At 37.4% G+C, this 17943-nt stretch overlaps 1 protein-coding gene across 1 annotated transcript in view; it reads right to left on the bottom strand.

Annotated features, from left to right (window-relative positions):
* Positions 1 to 17943, bottom strand: part of zak (sterile alpha motif and leucine zipper containing kinase AZK) — a 214693-nt gene that overhangs the window by 18425 nt on the left and 178325 nt on the right. Inside the window, exon 17 of the mRNA XM_039757640.1 lies at positions 3970 to 4086. Coding sequence (XP_039613574.1) covers positions 3970 to 4086 — 117 coding nt within the window. The remainder of the gene's footprint in view (positions 1 to 3969; positions 4087 to 17943) is intronic.

The following is a 17943-nucleotide window of genomic DNA, read 5'->3' as shown; positions in this document are numbered from 1 at the left end:
GGGCATTAAAGTGAGGGTAGTCTTACTATGGTATTTTATCATCCCTCCATGGCACACAGTCATATGCTAGGTGGGCAGCAAAAGATGGATCACTGAAGAAAATATCATGAGAACACAAATGAATGTAATCATATTTATGATCCAAATTAGAGTGCCAAACATTTCAGCTATAAATCTTCTGATTCTATTACACAGCAGAAAGTGTGACCTTGTTTGTCAGAAACTGGGCTTTATATGATTATTTCTGAATTTTACACTTTGATGTGTGAATTCAGAATGTCACTTTTAGCTTTATAAATATGGAGTAGCTATTGTCACCTATCTTACAAAACCAGCATGATTCATCCTAGAAAAGTCAGACAAAGAGACATTGGAAACTGGGTTATAGGGCAGTGCTGAGGTGAGGAAAAAATCTGCAGTAACCAACATATTCAACCTAGCAATTTTCTAGCCAATGTTCAGTCAATGGATAACAAACTAGACAAATTTAGAGATGGTTTTAAAAAAACTGCTCACCTAATCCAGAGAATTTAATAATTAAGTTTGCCTTTTTTACCTTTACTCCCTTAAGGTAGTTATTTAAGTTTTTTTTTTTAATCATAGTTGTCTGTGTCCCTCTGCAAGCAATGATATCATGGCACTGAACATTTTAAATAACATTATTATGGAATATAAAAAGATACACTTTGAGCAATTATTTAGGATTAGAGCTTAGTCATCAGACTTGGATGAGTAAACAACTATTGTAATAAGATTCATCAAAAATATGTGAATGGCTGCATGCCTACAAAAACAATGTGTTTATTTCCTAGTAAGAAACTGTGGATCATCAGTGAAATCAAAAGTTCACTGTAGGCTTGTAGCAATATATTTCATATTAGTGATATGGAAAGCATACAAGAAATGCAAGTACAAATCCTGCTAAAGCTGAACAGGTATAAGCTGGACACTGAGTATAGCAACAGTTATGATTCAAGTAAAATGAGGTAAGATTTGCATATGCTTACAGATGGCAAACTACTGCCCAATTCAATCACATCTGCATTTTCTCTCCTGGATAAACTTAATGCTTTTTACACCCAGTTTGAACAAGCTGTATTTCTGTATTTCATCTGATTGTCTGTAGCACCCTCTGATTAACCCTTCTTTGTTTCTGTCAATGACACAAGGAGTATTTGAAAAAATCTACATCTACACAGAAGTACCATATGATCTCCATCTGCTTCAAAAAGACAGCAGTTATCCCACTACCACATAAAGCAAAAACAGACTGTCTCAATGACTACACTCACTCCATTACAAAGAAATGCTTTTCACAGACTGCTAGGACACATTAAGTATAGGGTGGTCCAGATCTAATTATGCAATTTCCATTATGCTATAAATTCTTAAGTTTATTACATAGAAAACCACCCGAAAAATCCCGGACCATCGAGATGTGTGCGAACTGTCGACATACAGAATCATCTTCACGCCGAACTGGAATCGTCCCTGCATAAATCAAAGTCATCCAGACGATCTGTATTTGCATAATTAGATCTGGACCACCCTGTAGAATATTCCAGATAACATGAGCACCCTCTAGTTTGCATACTATCACACTTTGTCCACAGGGGATGCCATATCCCTTTCACATCATACCATTCTGGCACAAACGGATAAAAAAAGCTATGCCAGAGTTAATTTCTTAGACTACAGCTCAGCACTTAACATTGTTGTCTCTTTTTAAGCTGACTACCAAACTCCTAGACTTGGAACTCCAGACTTTCTATTTGGCAGACCGCAGCAGATTGGCAAAATCATTTCTACCGCTGATCCTCTTACTATACTCATTCTTTACCTATGACTGTGATCCAACAAACAAAGGTCAGTCATTAACTTTGTTGATATCACCACTACAACAGGCACGGCAGGCATGCCCACCAACAATTATGCGATGGCTTAAAGAGGTTTGCTTTCTGTCACTGGTTCTGGGACAATAATCTCTCCATAAATGTCAGAAATTCCTAGTAGCTGGTCACACATTTTAGGAAGAAGAAGGAAGACCATACTCCCATCTGCACTAATGTAGATTCTGAGGAGAGGGTCAGCAGCTTCAGATTACTATGACTGACCATCAAAGATGACTTGAATAGGGAATAACTCATCTCAGCTATAATCAAGAAGGCTCATCAAATCCTTTACTTTCTTAGATTTCTGCGGACAGCAAAAATGTCTCCATCTACACTCACCAATTTGTATAGGTGCACAGTGGAATTCATAATCAATGGATGCATCACACCTGTTCAGTTCAGGACTGCAAAACATTTTACAAGGTGGATAAGTCGGGAACAGAATGTTATTGCAACTGAGCTTTCTTCATTTCATTAACCCTTCAATCAACACAACCTCCATACCCCTGTTATGGACTATTAACACTAGCACTAGTAGAGTTAGAGGGTGTTTTAATCCACATGTCATAAAGTTACTGAACAACCACTCAGTCTGACAAATACATATTTTGTATATGGACTGTATATATTGTATATACTGTATATGTTGTATTCTATGTATTATACTGTATTTTTGCTGTTGTTGGTATTGTATTAATGTCACTATTCTAAGGGAGTCATACAAGTAAGATTTTCATTGTACTATGCTTACATAACAATAAACTTTAACATAAAACTTGATTTTGACTTACAGTATGGCTCTGAGAATGTTGCTTCCATTGACTGGGCTTAAAAAATGTAAAAATTAAAAAGAAATAAAAAAATCTTAAACAAAATTGATAACAATTCACTGTGCTTTTCCAACATAAAAGCTTTGAAGCTGCCATGGGAGTAGAAGGAGTCCCCAAGGTGCCACCATAAGTTTTAAAGGGAGACTATTATCCCAGAGTTGACTCTAATGTTGGGGTTTAACAGAGAGGAGCAAAAAAAAGTTAAGATCTGCCCAGTGGAGCAGTTTTTTTTAATGTTTTCTTTTATCCCTAGTGTTTTGTTTGGTATAATAGAACAAATCATTTTTAATCTTTTGGATTTTTTACACTTGTTATTTTTAGGTTATGTGGAATATCATAAGGCATTTTTTAAAATGAAACTGGAGAATACATTGAGAGTAAAGTTTGGTTATCCCTTTCTAGATAAAAATTTTCAGATCCTGGATGTAGTTCAGTTTGTGCTAAAAGCTGCCCCTTTCAAGCAAGTCACAAATTTGAATTTCACAGAGGTTCAAGTCTGAGACTTTACAGAAAGTTTTTTGGTCAATTACCCATTTCTTTGAGGATTCTTACATGGATTAATACATAAGTGTTTAAAAGACACATTTACCAGCATTTCCACTGCCTTCTTCTGAAGCATCGTTCCACACATTCAATAATGTTCACAAACTACTTTAATTACCATATGCTTCTTGAAGTCCATTTTTTGTTTTGTTGCTTAACTTTGCCTTACATTCCCATAACTGTCATTTATTCATTCAGATTGGATCTGCAGGGCCCACTTATTATACTGTAAGTACCAAGGTGCTAGACACTAATCTGGCAGCATTGGGCCCAAGGTAGGAAACAAACATGGTTGGTGAGTCAATATATCAAAGGATACAACCACGCACACACCTACATTCGCTCAAAATTTAGAATCACCCATCAAAACCCACCTGCACATTTTCGGAATGAAGAAGGAAGACCAGAGAACTCCAGAGAAAATTCAACATGGACAAAAACAGACTGTGTGATAATTCTGTCCCATCTTAAATGTACTTATATTATACTTATATTAATGATCACACAGAACATTCACTATGTGTGCACTAAAACCAGACAGTGTGGCAGACATACATAATGTATATTTTGTTTTACAGTAAAATGCTTCTTTATTCCTTTCATTCCCTAGCTTGTATTTTTCATACTTGTACTGTTTAATCTGCTCTACATAACACTTTTACATCCATTTTGAATTAAGCGTGTGCAAAATGCTTGTACCATACCTTAGTCATTTTTAGGACATCAATATCTGGTCTGCTTGGTACAAAAGTCACATCCTTAATATATGCTATTGCCACCTCATCCCCATCCAGCTCCATGTACATTTTCCATTTGCAATCCTATAAAGTAAAAAAAAATAAAATGAGTTTGGTACATTCTTCCTATTTAGCTTGTCACCTAAGAAAGCATTCGTGAGAACAGATATTGCTGTATAACCAGTTTAAAGATTTCAGTATTGTATGGTGGTGCATTGTTTAGCAGTACTGCCTCATACTTCCATAGTTCAGTTCTTGGCCTGGTGTCAGTCTGTGTAAAGTTTGCACAGTTTCCTTCGACTATGAGGCTTTCCTTCATTTGTCTTCCAAGAGATATGCATGTCAGGTTAAACAGAGAGTTTAAATTGGCCCATTATACAGTAAATAAGTGTTAAAGAGTGCAAAGTAGGTTCTCGCCTATTGCTTTATGAGGCCCTGACCAATTGTACCGGATAAAGAAAATGACTGGTGAATAAAGATTTCTAGAGCTATACAATCTATTTTGATATGTATAAAGCAATGGCTTAACTTACTACGAAATGGACAGAGTAAAAAATAAAATGTATTGTAGTACAATTTATTCTTTTGATTTTTTTGGCTATACAGATGCTCACCAACCTGAATGGTTACAAAGCATTTACAATACAATCCAAGTATACAAGAACAAAAGTTTGATTTTAACTTGGCATAATGTGCATGGCATTAGTGCCACAGCAATGTTATTTCTATCATTTACTCTATTTCTTCTTGTAAAGTGATGCAATAGCACAGCCTAGAGGATGTTTTATTGAAATGTTAATTTAAACTGAGCCAGGAAATGAGAAGAGTGTTGGTCTGTGTCATCAAAATCAAAAATGTGTATTAATATAAGGCAAGTTAAAAATAAACTTTTTTTTAAAAAAAAAAAAACATAACTTCTTCTTCTTCTTTCTGCTGCTCCCGTTAGGGGTCGCCACAGCAGATCATCTTCTTCCATATCTTTCTGTCCTCTGCATCTTGTTCTGTTACACCCATCACCTGCATGTCCTCTCTCACCACATCCATAAACCTTCTCTTAGACCTTCCTCTTTTCCTCTTCCATGGCAGCTCTATCCTTAACATCCTTCTCCCAATATACTCAGCATCTCTCCTCTGCACATGTCCAAACCAACGCAATCTCGCCTCTCTGACTTTGTCTCCCAACCATCCCACCTGAGCTGACCCTCTAATGTTCTCATTTCTAATCCTGTCCATCCATGTCATCCCCAGTGCAAATCTTAGCATCTTTAACTCTGCCACATCCAGCTCTGTCTCCTGCTTTCTGGTCAGTGCCACCGTCTTCAACCCATATAACATAGCTGGTCTCACTACTGTCCTGTAGACCTTCCCTTTCACTTTTGCTGATATCCGTCTGTCACAAATCACACCTGACACTCTTCTCCACCCATTCCACCCTGCCTGCACTCTCTTCTTTTCCTTTCTTCCACATTCCCCATTAATCTGTACTGTTGATCCCAAGTATTTAAACTCATCCACCTTTGTCAACTCTACTCCTTGCATCCTCACCATTCCACTGACCTCCCTCTCATTCACACACATGTATTCTTTCTTGTTCCTACTGACCTTCATTCCTCTCCTCTCTAGAGCAGATCTTTACCTCTCCAGGGTCTCCTCAACCTGCTCCCTACTATCGCTACAGATCACAATGTCATCAGCAAACATCATAGTCCACGTAGACTCCTGTATAATTTCGTTCTGTCAACCTGTCCATCACCATTGCAAATAAGAAAGGGCTCAGAGCCAATCCCTGATGTAATCTCCCCTCCACCTTGAATGCATCTGTCGCTCCTACAGCAGATCTCACCACTGTCACACTTCTCTCATACATATCCTATACCACTCTTATGTACTTCTCTGCCACTCCTGACTTCTTCATACAATACCACAGCTCCTCTCAGTCACCCTGTCATTTGCTTTCTCCAGGTCCACAAAGACACAATGCAACTCCTTCTGGCCTTCTCTATACTTCTCCATCAACAAACTTTTTTTAAAAACATAAATCAACATGTACCCCATCAAACCTTAGTGCCAAATTGTGAAGAACTTTGTACTCCAAATAAATTAACCTAGGAGAAAGGGATATGCAAAGGGATATGAATTGACATCCCATCTGGAGTTGGTTCCTGCCTGGCACAGATTTATGCCAGGCCAGGCATCAGCTAGTGGGTGTCAGTCAGATTGATATTCTTTGTATAAAAAGACCCATGGACACAGAGTATGCTTTCCTCTAAAGCTAACAGGACAACAGTTATGATTTTTTTGTTTTCTTCATCCTAAGCCATATGCTTTTGTATGCAAGAACAAGCAAAATTACACGTTTTATTAACTAAATAAAAAGATTACAATATGCAAGCTTTTGAGGCAGCCTGAAGAAGGGGCCTGAACTGCCTCAAAAGCTTACATATTGTAATCTTTTTGCTTAGCCAATAAAAGGTGTCATTTTGCTTGACTTCTCATTGTATCCATTATGGCTAACACAGTACAACACCCTGCTACTACAGTATGAAAGAATTAAAGATTTTGTACTTTTGTGTAAATTGTTGTGATACATTGTGAACTCTGCAGTCTGCTTACTATATTAATGTAAAAACACACAATATAACAATAATCCTGTTGTTTAACGTGGTGTTTATTCAGTAGGATGGTGACTAGGTATGATGGTGAAGGATGCAAAAGGGTTATAGGATTGAAATGAATCTTATGGTAACAATGATGCAGAAAAAACCCACACTTCTATTAAATTTCACACTCACAGATTTAAGCATCTAAAAGATGAGCAAATCTGATGATTTTGTTTAATGAGGTTTACTGGCTGCATCTTGCTTTTCTCCATCATTTGTTCCTGTTAGATTACCGGCAAGAAGATGAAGCTAGAGAAATGTGACAACCAGCTGGTACTGCTGTCGATCTCAAAGTCATGAAGAAAGGTGCAAAAGCTATTTGTGTTGCTCCCTGCCAGGCAGTTGCTCATCACAAGTGCAGGTGTAGCCCTTATACGTGCAAATGACAGGCCAGAGAGGGCCGCATCTGGGTTTTCCAGAAGGAGCAGCTCCTAGGCCTTATGGCTTGCGAGGCCTTTGAGTGAACACACATAAAACATCAATTGCTACCGCCTGCAGACTGAGGAACATTGAAAATCACTTGTCTGTGTGTACCGGAACAAGTCCTAATCTCCCTGGATTAGAGAATAAATAAATATGAAATCCTTCTTTGATTCACTTCAAATCTGGCATGGACAGATAAAAGTCATTTTACATTTATTATTATAACTATAACATATTTGACAATGACTTTATCCTAAACTACCTTATAAAATGACATACATATTGATAGTAGGCTTTATTTCTGTTATCATTGATTACTTGGAAAAGGCCTTAACCCAATCTAACTTTCAATTTGAAGGTACATTTCGTTTATTCATTTTCTAGGGCCATCACCAATTAACATGCATGCCTTTGAGATGTGGCAGGGCACTGGAGTAGACAACACACTTCACATATGGGAAGAAAATACAAACTCTACACACATATTAAGCAGGCAGTAATATAACCTACTGTAGGTTCCAGGGGCCAAGAGACTACAACACTAACCACAGGAAGCATCTTTATTATCAGTGATTCAGAAAATCATTATTTTAAATAAAGACACCTTTTTTTGTTCACTCTTAGCAGTCGAGGACAGTTATTTAATAAATGTAAAAATATTTGATATGATATGATTGAAACATGTAAAAAATATTAAACTGATAATTGTTGTTGTAAGAAGAATTAAGTTTTTAAAGGATTAACATGTATACTTAGTAAAAAAAAAAGTTTAGTTAATAACACATTTAAAATGTTAATTTAAATAATAGAAATTTAAATAATTCTGTTTTTATTTTCTGTATTAAGCAATAATATCAAATACACTAATCAGACTGCAACGTACAACTATAACACAAATGACACCAAAATCTACTGCTACTATAACCCCTACCCCACACACCCCGTGTTCTTCTTCTAACTCTATAGGACCTCTCTGGTACACTATGTTTGTTGTATCATTATTACTTTCCTCACTGGCTATCTTCACATCTTCTCTTTTCTTGACTCTTAATAGAGTCAAATATAGCAGGCCACATGCAAACACTGGCTGAGAGAGACCTTTCTAATGTCTGTTCAAGAGCCTTGTCTCAGTATGTTTGCTTACCTTAGCCACTCTTTCCCAATGTATACCTGCACCATGCCTACTGTGCCTCTCCAAGGTATCTGTGCGCAGGAGTGGACTGGGTCTCAAAACCGTCCCGAGCATCCTTCAACGAGTGAGGTGACGAGATTGACCCACTTGGCCCATTATTCATTGCAATTTTCTTAAAATTTGGGATGAGTCAGCGGCTCACTACTTGCTATGAGTCTATGATATGAACTCAGTCTAAACTGTTGCCAAACTTAATCTGTACACTGTTGTTTAGACGCAACTTAAAATTTGACAACATGCTTAGAAATAAAATTTAATGAAAAATAAATTTTTTAACACGGCTTACACATTATTAGAGTACATGTCAAATGTCAATGTCATGTCTAACTGCCAGTACTCTAGTAGGCTAATAGCTTACGCAGTTTGTTGTTTTTAGCAGCCACATCATCAACAATACTGTTAGTGACAAGTTTGGCTCGCATACATGATTGAAATGTTCCATTAACTTAATGATAAACTATAAATGTTCCTTCCTAATATGAAAAATTCATACCCTGTGCTTTATACTGTAACTTTATGTCATCATACTAATAATCTCAGCTGAAAACCACTAATTAGTTAATAATAATAAAATGCATAATACATAATCTAAACTAATTATTAGTACCGAAGAATTTAAATACTAGATATGAGATAAAATAAATTGCAATAATGTATATGCTAACTGAAATGTAGCGGTATCGAAACAGAAATCAGCAAAAGGCAGATCTGACCAAATTTTTCGCTGCAACGTTGTATACTGACAACTAAAACAACTTGATGCCGTAATAACGTATATTATATAGGACTACATAAATTGCAGTACTGGACAGATAATGTTTAGTAGTTAATTTTAATGTCAAATAGTAACCAGTACATAAAACGTATTTCATGAAACGGCCGGCCCATGACCAGACCAGAGTCCACGGCCCACCGGGCATTGCCCAAATGCCCTAATGGCCAGTCTGCCCGTCTGTGCATGTTTCAACCTCTCAGCATTCCCCTACACCTTTCTTCTTGATCCTTGTGTGCCTCGGCCTCTCTTGCTTGGTTCTTCCTCTCTCAATTGTGCCCAGTAAAACCTGCTTCTCAGATTCTGTCACTCTGGGGCACCTTTCTCACCTCCTGTCCATCTTTTGACCACAACCAATAGTAGACAAGCCCCCATTGCCAGCTGTGAAAATATCATTCGTATTCTTGCAAACAGTTCCTGTCTTTGAAGGCAACTCAGGTAGTGCCTCATTAGTATTTAGCGAGCCAACATTAGTAAATTTTCTTTTTTTTATGTGATTGATATTGATTTAAAAAACAAATGTCACAATCAGAATATTAAACTTTACACTCCTTGGTGTCATGTCACTCAGCCACCAAAGTCAAAATGACCTATCAGATTGTTCAGAGGTACTGAACACACATACACACACACACACACACACACACACACACAAATGCACACACACAGACATTACAGTTTAATTATATAGTAGATGAAAGTCAAGGTAAACTGAAAAGTCACTTGGCAAATACATGGTCATTTAAAGCGTGGAGTCAAAACTAAAAGATGAACAACTAAACAACAAGGCCTATAGAGATAGCAAAGCTCACTGTCTGAAAAACTATCCTGGTATGATAACTACCACATGGAAATTTCTTAATTTTTTGATAGAGACATTTTTAAGTAGTATTCCCCTTAAAAAGCTAAGCCCAAACAACAAAAAATGCTGCATTCATGTTTTTTTTATAAACTCAGCTAAAAACTCACCAAAATGTAATTATTTGCAACTTAAACATTTGTTGCTAAACTAAGATTGAATAATACAATCACTGACACAATAGAGTTGACAAAAAGGTATTTCATTTGTAATTATCTCTGTACACTGCACTTCATTTAATCACCAATCGCAGCACTTCTATTCGGAACAGACAAGATCTGACCAGTCTGATGATACCCTGTGAATCTTTCAGGGCTGGTAACTATGACAGTGCTGTCTCAACAGACTGCTTTAGCTCTACCTGCATCCTGTGAAAGATCACTTCAAGTCACAATGGAAAGCCACCACAGCCCCTACAGATTTTGTAAACACATTATGAAAATCTGCTTTTGTAAATTGTCCCAGTAATACTGTCAGAGTTTGTGCTGGCAAGTTTTGATATAAAATGTAAAGTTTTTTGCTTTTTTTGTGTTGCCTTTGTTGGTTTGACTTGCACACTGTGTAATCTACAGTGCACTAAAAATGCATTATGTGATCAAAAATGGTTTAAAAAATGTAATTATGAATCAACATAACCAACTTAATAGCTCGCATTACCCCTTCACCCTATACTGGTTCTGGAAGAAACTCTTCATTCTAAACATGTTCCCAAAAAGGAATGAATAGGATAGTGTTAACTTTCATATATCCATCCATCCATCCATCCATTTTCTAACCCGCTGAATCCGAATACAGGGTCACGGGGGTCTGATGGAGCCAATCCCAGCCAACACAGGGCACAAGGCAGGAACCAATCCTGGGCAGGGTGCCAACCCACCGCAGTCTATTAAATATAATGTTTCATATTCTGCTATTAATTCTGATTGTGTTTCTTTGATGTTGTGTAATTTGATACTGTGTAATTTTATACTATGTTAACATTGTATATATTAGTTTGCTTGTTATTATCAGCTGCCCTACCTCCTGTATATAGAGGTGCAGGAGCTGGGGCCACCTGATTATGCAGCAAAGGAAAAAGCAAAAGCAAAAACTCTCACTTCAGCTGTAGAAGTATTTTAGAGTGATTTCTATTTTCAATTTCTTGGTCAGAGTTTTTTTTTTTAACACAGCAGCTATAATACATGCAGTTCAGGACAGGGTATCCACTTGAAGCTGAGCATGTTCGGACCCAGCCAGTACTCGGATAGGAGGCCAACCAGAAACGCTTGGATTGCTGCTGAAAGAGGTGTTGATGAGGGCAGCAGGTGGTGCTTACCCTGTGATATGAATGTGGATCTCAATGCCCCAGTGCAATGACGGGGACACTGTGCTGTTAAAATGGCATGAGATGTAAAATCGAGGTCCTGACTCTTTCTAGTCATTAAAGATCTCTGGGCATCCTTAGTAAAGAGTAGGGTGTATCCCGACATCTAGGTTAAATTGCCCTCCATGCCCTAGTTATTCTGGCCCCCTAATCACCCCCTGTCTCTAATTGGTTATCTCTGGTTATCTCTAAAATGACTTCACCACCTAACAACTAATGTGTGGTGAGAGTACTGGTGCCAAAATAACTGCCATCACATCAAACAGGGAATCTGTTAAATGGTGCTACTCAAACCACCTTCAACTGAACACCAGCAAAACTAAGGAGCTGGTGGTGGATTTTAGGAGGACCAGGTCCCTCACAGACCCCGTGATCATCAGAGGTGACTGTGTGCAGAGGGTACAGACCAATAAATACCTGGGAGTGCAGCTGGATGACAAATTGGACTGGACTGCCAATACTGATGCTCTGTACGAGAGAGGACAGAGCCGACTATACTTCCTTAGAACGCTGGCGTCCTTCAACATCTGCAATAAGATGCTGTAGATGTTCTATCAGACGGTTGTGGAGAGCGCCCTTTTTTATGTGGTGGTGTGCTGGGGAGGCAGCATAAAGAAGAGGGACGCCTCACGCCTGGACAAACTGGCGAGGAAGGCAGGCTTTATTGTAGGCACAGAGCTGGACAGTCTGACATCCGTGGCGGAGCGACAGGCGCTGAGCAGGCTCCTGTCAGTCACAGAGAATCCACTGCATCCACTGAACAGTATCAACACCAGACAGAGCAGCAGCTTCAGCGACAGACTTATACAAAGTTACTGTCTGTTATACCTTCATTTTTATCACTCTTTAATTTAATATTGCTTTTATTATTGTTTTTTATCAGTATGCTGCTGCTGGAGTATGTTTATTTCCTCTTGGGGATTAATAAAGTATCTATCTATCTATCTATCTATCTATCTATCTATCTATCTATCTATCTATCTATCTATCTATCTATCTATCTATCATTCAGGTGGATGCTGCACATTATTGGTGGTTGAAGTGGCTCCTTACTCTCTATGTAGAGTGGTGAGAAAAGTTATATAAATGTAAAGAATTATTATTAGTTGTTCCCTTTCTCCTCTTTGTTATTGTGGAGATTTAAACTTTTTTTTGTAACTTTAATGGGCGGCATGGTGGCACAATGGTAGCGCTGCTGCCTCGCAGTTAGGAGACCTGGGTTCGCTTCACGGGTCCTCCCTGTGTGGAGTTTGCATGTTCTCCCTGTGTCTGCGTGGGTTTCCTCCCACAGTCCAAAGACATGCAGGTTAGGTGTATTGGCGATTCTAAATTGTCCCTAGTGTTTGCTTGGTGTGTGTGTGTGCCCTGCGGTGGGCTGGCATCATGCCTGGGGTGTGCGCCCTGTGTTGGCTGGGATTGGCTCCAGCAGACCCTCGTGACCTTGTAGTTAGGATATCTTTAATAGCCTCAGCCCCATATCTGGCCCTAGGTAGGGCTAAAAGGCTGCCTTTTGAGTTTGGTGTTTGGCTGCTTTGGGGATGAGGTCTTTCAAGTTTGCTCAGACCAGAAAAAATGTCTTGATTTGTATTTTGTGTATTTTTCAAATCTGCTCTACTTTTTTTTTTTTTGCTTCTTTGTGGGGGTTATCGCTACAATGACAGGCTACAGAACCACCAGGAATTAATACAGCATGGCGGCTCAAGAATTTATAAATCAACCACTAATCCTGGAAGTAGCTGTGAAGTCAGCCAGAAGTAATATAAGGAAAAGGTTTACAGCATTTTTCAGAAAAATGCCTTTGAAGCCTAAAGTTGCACTTCCAAAAAACGTATAAGCAAAAACTAAAATACAGAAACAACTTTAAATGGGAATTGTTTTGCTTTTATTTAGCAAAAAAAGCACAATTTACTTGACAAGATTTCTTAAAATAAGCAAAATAATCATACATACAAATTTTTGATAAGTCAATAATTCTTAAAATAAGGAAAACAAAGTTTAATGATATGAATACTTTCAATTGCTTAGATTGTATTTTTACAGTGTGGGAGATGAGTTAATATAAAAGGTCACTTGTAGACAAGCCATAATTATGAGTGTGAGAAAAAAGAAGGATATGAGAGAGGGGTGGGCTTTTTTTCTTGCCCACTGGAGTGATGGGTAAGTAGACAATCTGCTCTGTTTCATAGGCAATGGTTCAACAGCTGTTTAGCTAGTACCAGAGAGGGTGCAGTGTTTGCTTAGTTGGTACTGTTGTGTTTTTTCTGCATTAATCCCGATCTATTCCTTTCACATCTCCTCAAGAGATGGGACCATGAAGAGACACATAGCAATAACTCTTTTCCAGCTCCACCAGATTGTGACTGGAGGTATCAGACCCATTGGACAGAAAATGAGGGAAATGCAATTATGTGATGAGATGTTTTAAAAATAAAAACCAACAGCTACTGATTCCAAAATTAAGGGTAACTCTGACAATCTTATCTTGGTTATTGGCACTAATGATATTTTTTTTTAGCAAAAGTGTTGCTTCATGTCAATGCTAACAAACACAAAAAAGTGAAAATGCAATGGAACCTCTATAAGTATTGAATAGAAGTGATATACTATAGTGTATAATATTCCGTGTTCACTAAATTGTTTGTTAGCAACATTAGCACAGTCTTTTGGGAACAACATGGATTTTCCAAGAAAGAAAACACTAACTGAAAGGATCTTTTGTTTCTTATCAGAATATGGCAGCAAATTTGTCTGATTGACTTGTTTGTGTATCATTCAGACCACAGGCATTTTATTTGGGGAAAATATATTGTCTAATTATAATTATTGTCTAAGATGCTGCAGATGTTCTACCAGACGGTTGTAGTGAGCGCCCTCTTCTACGCGGTAGTATGCTGGGTAGGCAGCATAAAGAAGAAGGACGCCTCATACCTGGACAAACTTGTGAGGAAGGCAGGCTCTATTGTAGGAACGAAGCTGGACAGTTTGACATCCGTGGCAGAGTGACGGGCGCTGAGCAGGCTCCTGTCAATCATGGAGAATCCACTGCATCCACTGAACAGGATCATCTCAAGACAGAGGAGCAGCTTCAGCGACAGACTTCTATCACCGTCCTGCTCCACTGACAGACTGAGGAGATCATTCCTCCCACACACTATGCGACTCTTCAGTTCCACCCAGGGCGGTAAACATTAACATTATTCAAAGTTATTGTCTGTTTTTACCTGCATTTTTATTACTCTTTAATTTAATATTGTTTTTTGTATCAGTATGATGCTGCTGGATTATGTGAATTTCCCCTTGGGATTAATAAAGTATCTATCTATCTATCTATCTATCTATCTATCTATCTATCTATCTATCTATCTATCTATCTATCTATCTATCTAATTAATAGTTTTCTTTGGCTGTTTCATAAAATTATGAAATGAGATTGTGTCACTGGCTAATAATCGACAATCAATATAACTTACAATCAAACTTAAAATTAAATTTAGATCTCAAAACAAATTCAGAGTTACGTGAATTAATATTGTAACTTGCATCATATAAAAACTTTATAAATTATGCATTTCCATTCCTTAAACCATTTTAAAATGGTGACTTGTTACATATTATTAAAATTTCTTAAGTGCTAATATTAGATATGAATATAGAAACAATGGCAACACAGTTGTTAGAGTAGTTTATGGTAGAATGCCATTCCAAACTATACTTACATCAGTGTGAGTATTGGTGCTTAATGATGCTTGATAGGCTGCTGTGCTCCACAACCCTAAACTGGATTAAGTAGGTCTGAGAATGTTATGTTATAGAATAAAGCAGAACTATTTAGCGAATGTTTGAACTTCTTAGGCCACATTTCACACTCATGTAGTAGTCTTAATGAGTGATTTAATATTTTAATAGAGATGAACATGGACACCTTATGTGAGAGGATTTAGTGAAATTTAAATGTCACTCTCATTTTTTTAAATTTATTTGTATCATTACTGTTGTATATTTTTACAGTTTGTTTAGTCTTTTCACCCCCATCCAGGGTAGGTTTCCTGCCCTGTGCCATATGCTGCTGGGATGGACACCTGCAGTCTGTGGCTGTGAACAGCATAAATTGATGGATGTTTATGGATTTCTCAAAAGATGTCGTGCTGTAGTAACATAAATGTGGAGACAGTCTGATCCACACATGCTACGTTGGATGTACTGTGTCTGCACAAGAGTATGGCTTTCATTCTGTACTCAGCAGAATCTTGTTTTAAGTTTATAGAAGTAATACTCTGTACACTTAAAACTTTATTAGAAATGTTAAAAATGTATGTTGGTTTGGACTAAGCGCTCTTTTGCATTAACAGTTTAGTTCTTCTTTTACATAAATGATAATAAACAAATGATAAATACCGATTAACTTAGGGTACCAGTCAACATGATCATGAACACAATAATATCTCTCTATCTCTGTTTGTACCATTTTCCTAAACTGTAACAAATCTGTAAGTCGTTTAAATCAGGCATTAGATTGAGGCAAAAGCAGTACAAATGTATTATAAATGCAGTACAAGTGTATTACAAATGAACCAATCTGAATTGACAGAGAACATTAAAGAAATAAGAAAAACCCTTTATATGTATTATTCCAGATGAGTGGAAATAAAGAGAAACCACCCTCATGTTTTATTTATTGGAGTTGCTAACCTGCAAAAAGCAAAATAAATCAAAACTACTTTATTACATCTGTAGCCAAAGTTTTATTTATTCATTTTATTTAATATTAAGCTAGAGAGCCAAAAACTACAGCTGGAATTCTTAGCTTCAAAATTTAGCACTACTTGATGAAACCATGTCAATCATTGCGTTTTTTGTCTAATAAATTTAAATTAATGGCAGAGCAACACATTCAGCCAATAACGTCAGTGTTGTCAGATAGGCTCCAGCTTTCCACAACCCTCGAATGGATTAAGTGGGTCTCAGAATGATGTGATAGAATCAAGCACAAATAATTAACTAAAGTATGTCTGCTTGATCCAGTCTGAAATAAATAGCTGAAAATCTCAATTATAATACTTTCAGAGCTAATAATGAAATGCCTTCTTCTGGCTTTCACTATGCCTATATCACAGAAACTGCCTAAGGTTATGTTAATGAATAGTCTAATATTCTGTACTAAAGAATATTCTGCCATCGTTATACTACCACATAATGAAACTTTAACTATTATTGACCCCACTGTTCTGATACAAAGGCTGGAGTCTTTACTGTTGGCTGCCAGTTACTGTTCTTAGCTGACATTTTTCAAAGGTGGAGCATTTTTTTTCTTGGTGCAAAGATAATTGTCTGCATCTTAACATCAGCAAAACCTCTATGTCTAGTCACTATTCAAGGAGTGAATGTAGAGGTACTTGTGGGCCCACATTATTGACAGGTTGGACTGGAGTCGGAACAGATAGGAACTATATAAAGAAAGTACAGAGCAGGCTCTTTTTCTTAGGAGATTGCATTCCTTTAATGTGGTAAATGACCTCCTTCACATCTTCTACATCTCTGTGACATCCAGTGCGATTTTGTACACTGTGGTGTGCTGGGCTGCTAAGATCACTTCAAGAAAGGCCCATTGAATCCATAAATTAAGTGAAGGGCAAGCCGAGTTATGGGACACACTCTGAACCCCCTGGAGGCAGTAGAGGAGGAGAGAATGAAAACAAAACTGAGAGCAATTATGAACTTACTGTACATCCTCTCTCTGATGCCAACAATGAGGACTTTCAACCAACAAATCATTCAGCAGTGTGTCAAAAATGTCAGGGATCTCCTTTATACCAACAGCAATACATCTGCATAATGCCTCACTGTAAAAAGCCAAATTTCCTCCTGGGGACAAATAAAGCTTCTTGAAGCCTGAATTTCCCTTTGGGGATGAATAAAGTATCTATCTATCTATCTATCTATCTATCTATCTATCTATCTATCTATCTATCTATCTATCTATCTATCTATCTATCCTTATCACAATATTTGAAATACAGTATTTGTAAAAATATAACAACACTCTTGTCTACAGGTACATATGCTGTCCATTAGGATCCAGTGTTTGGTCTGAAAATTATTATCTCTTAATAGGTTAGCATTAGCAGATAACATCCAGAAACATTCATTTTCTCAAATACTGTATGTGGATGGCACTCAGTTGTATTTATCAGCCATCCCTTCAGATATTTCACCTTTTGTATAATTAATGATAATGTATTTCACCTTTAGTAAGATTATTTATAAGCATTAGTTTCAAACAATCTGGTCTGCAGACTCCTGAATACACAAAAAAGATACAAGCGTCTCAGCAATCAAGGCTGCCGACAAGTTATTGTAAAGTGCTAGTGACAGTGATGAAGCTCTTCAAATTGTTTTTCATTTCTTTGGCCATCACTGATTTGACATTTACTAAGTCCTTTTATTTTTGTTCAGATTGTGGGTAACACAATGCCACTGCTACTTTCATTGCCTTTGAGTGACTGCTGATGGGAAACATCGGATACAGTATCAGATCTTCATTATATACAACTAGAATCACTGAAGCTAGACTGTCCGGCAGTACTCTATAGACTGCAAAGAGAAATGATGGACACCCAAGATTGATTTGCCTTGTTCTAATGATCTGTGTTGATTGTTATTTTATTTTACTTT

Source organism: Polypterus senegalus, chromosome 6 (assembly GCF_016835505.1).
Source record: "Polypterus senegalus isolate Bchr_013 chromosome 6, ASM1683550v1, whole genome shotgun sequence".
Classification (NCBI taxonomy): domain Eukaryota; kingdom Metazoa; phylum Chordata; class Cladistia; order Polypteriformes; family Polypteridae; genus Polypterus; species Polypterus senegalus.
The sequence above is the reverse complement of the archived record's forward strand: the minus strand, read 5'-3'. Positions and strand labels throughout refer to the sequence as shown.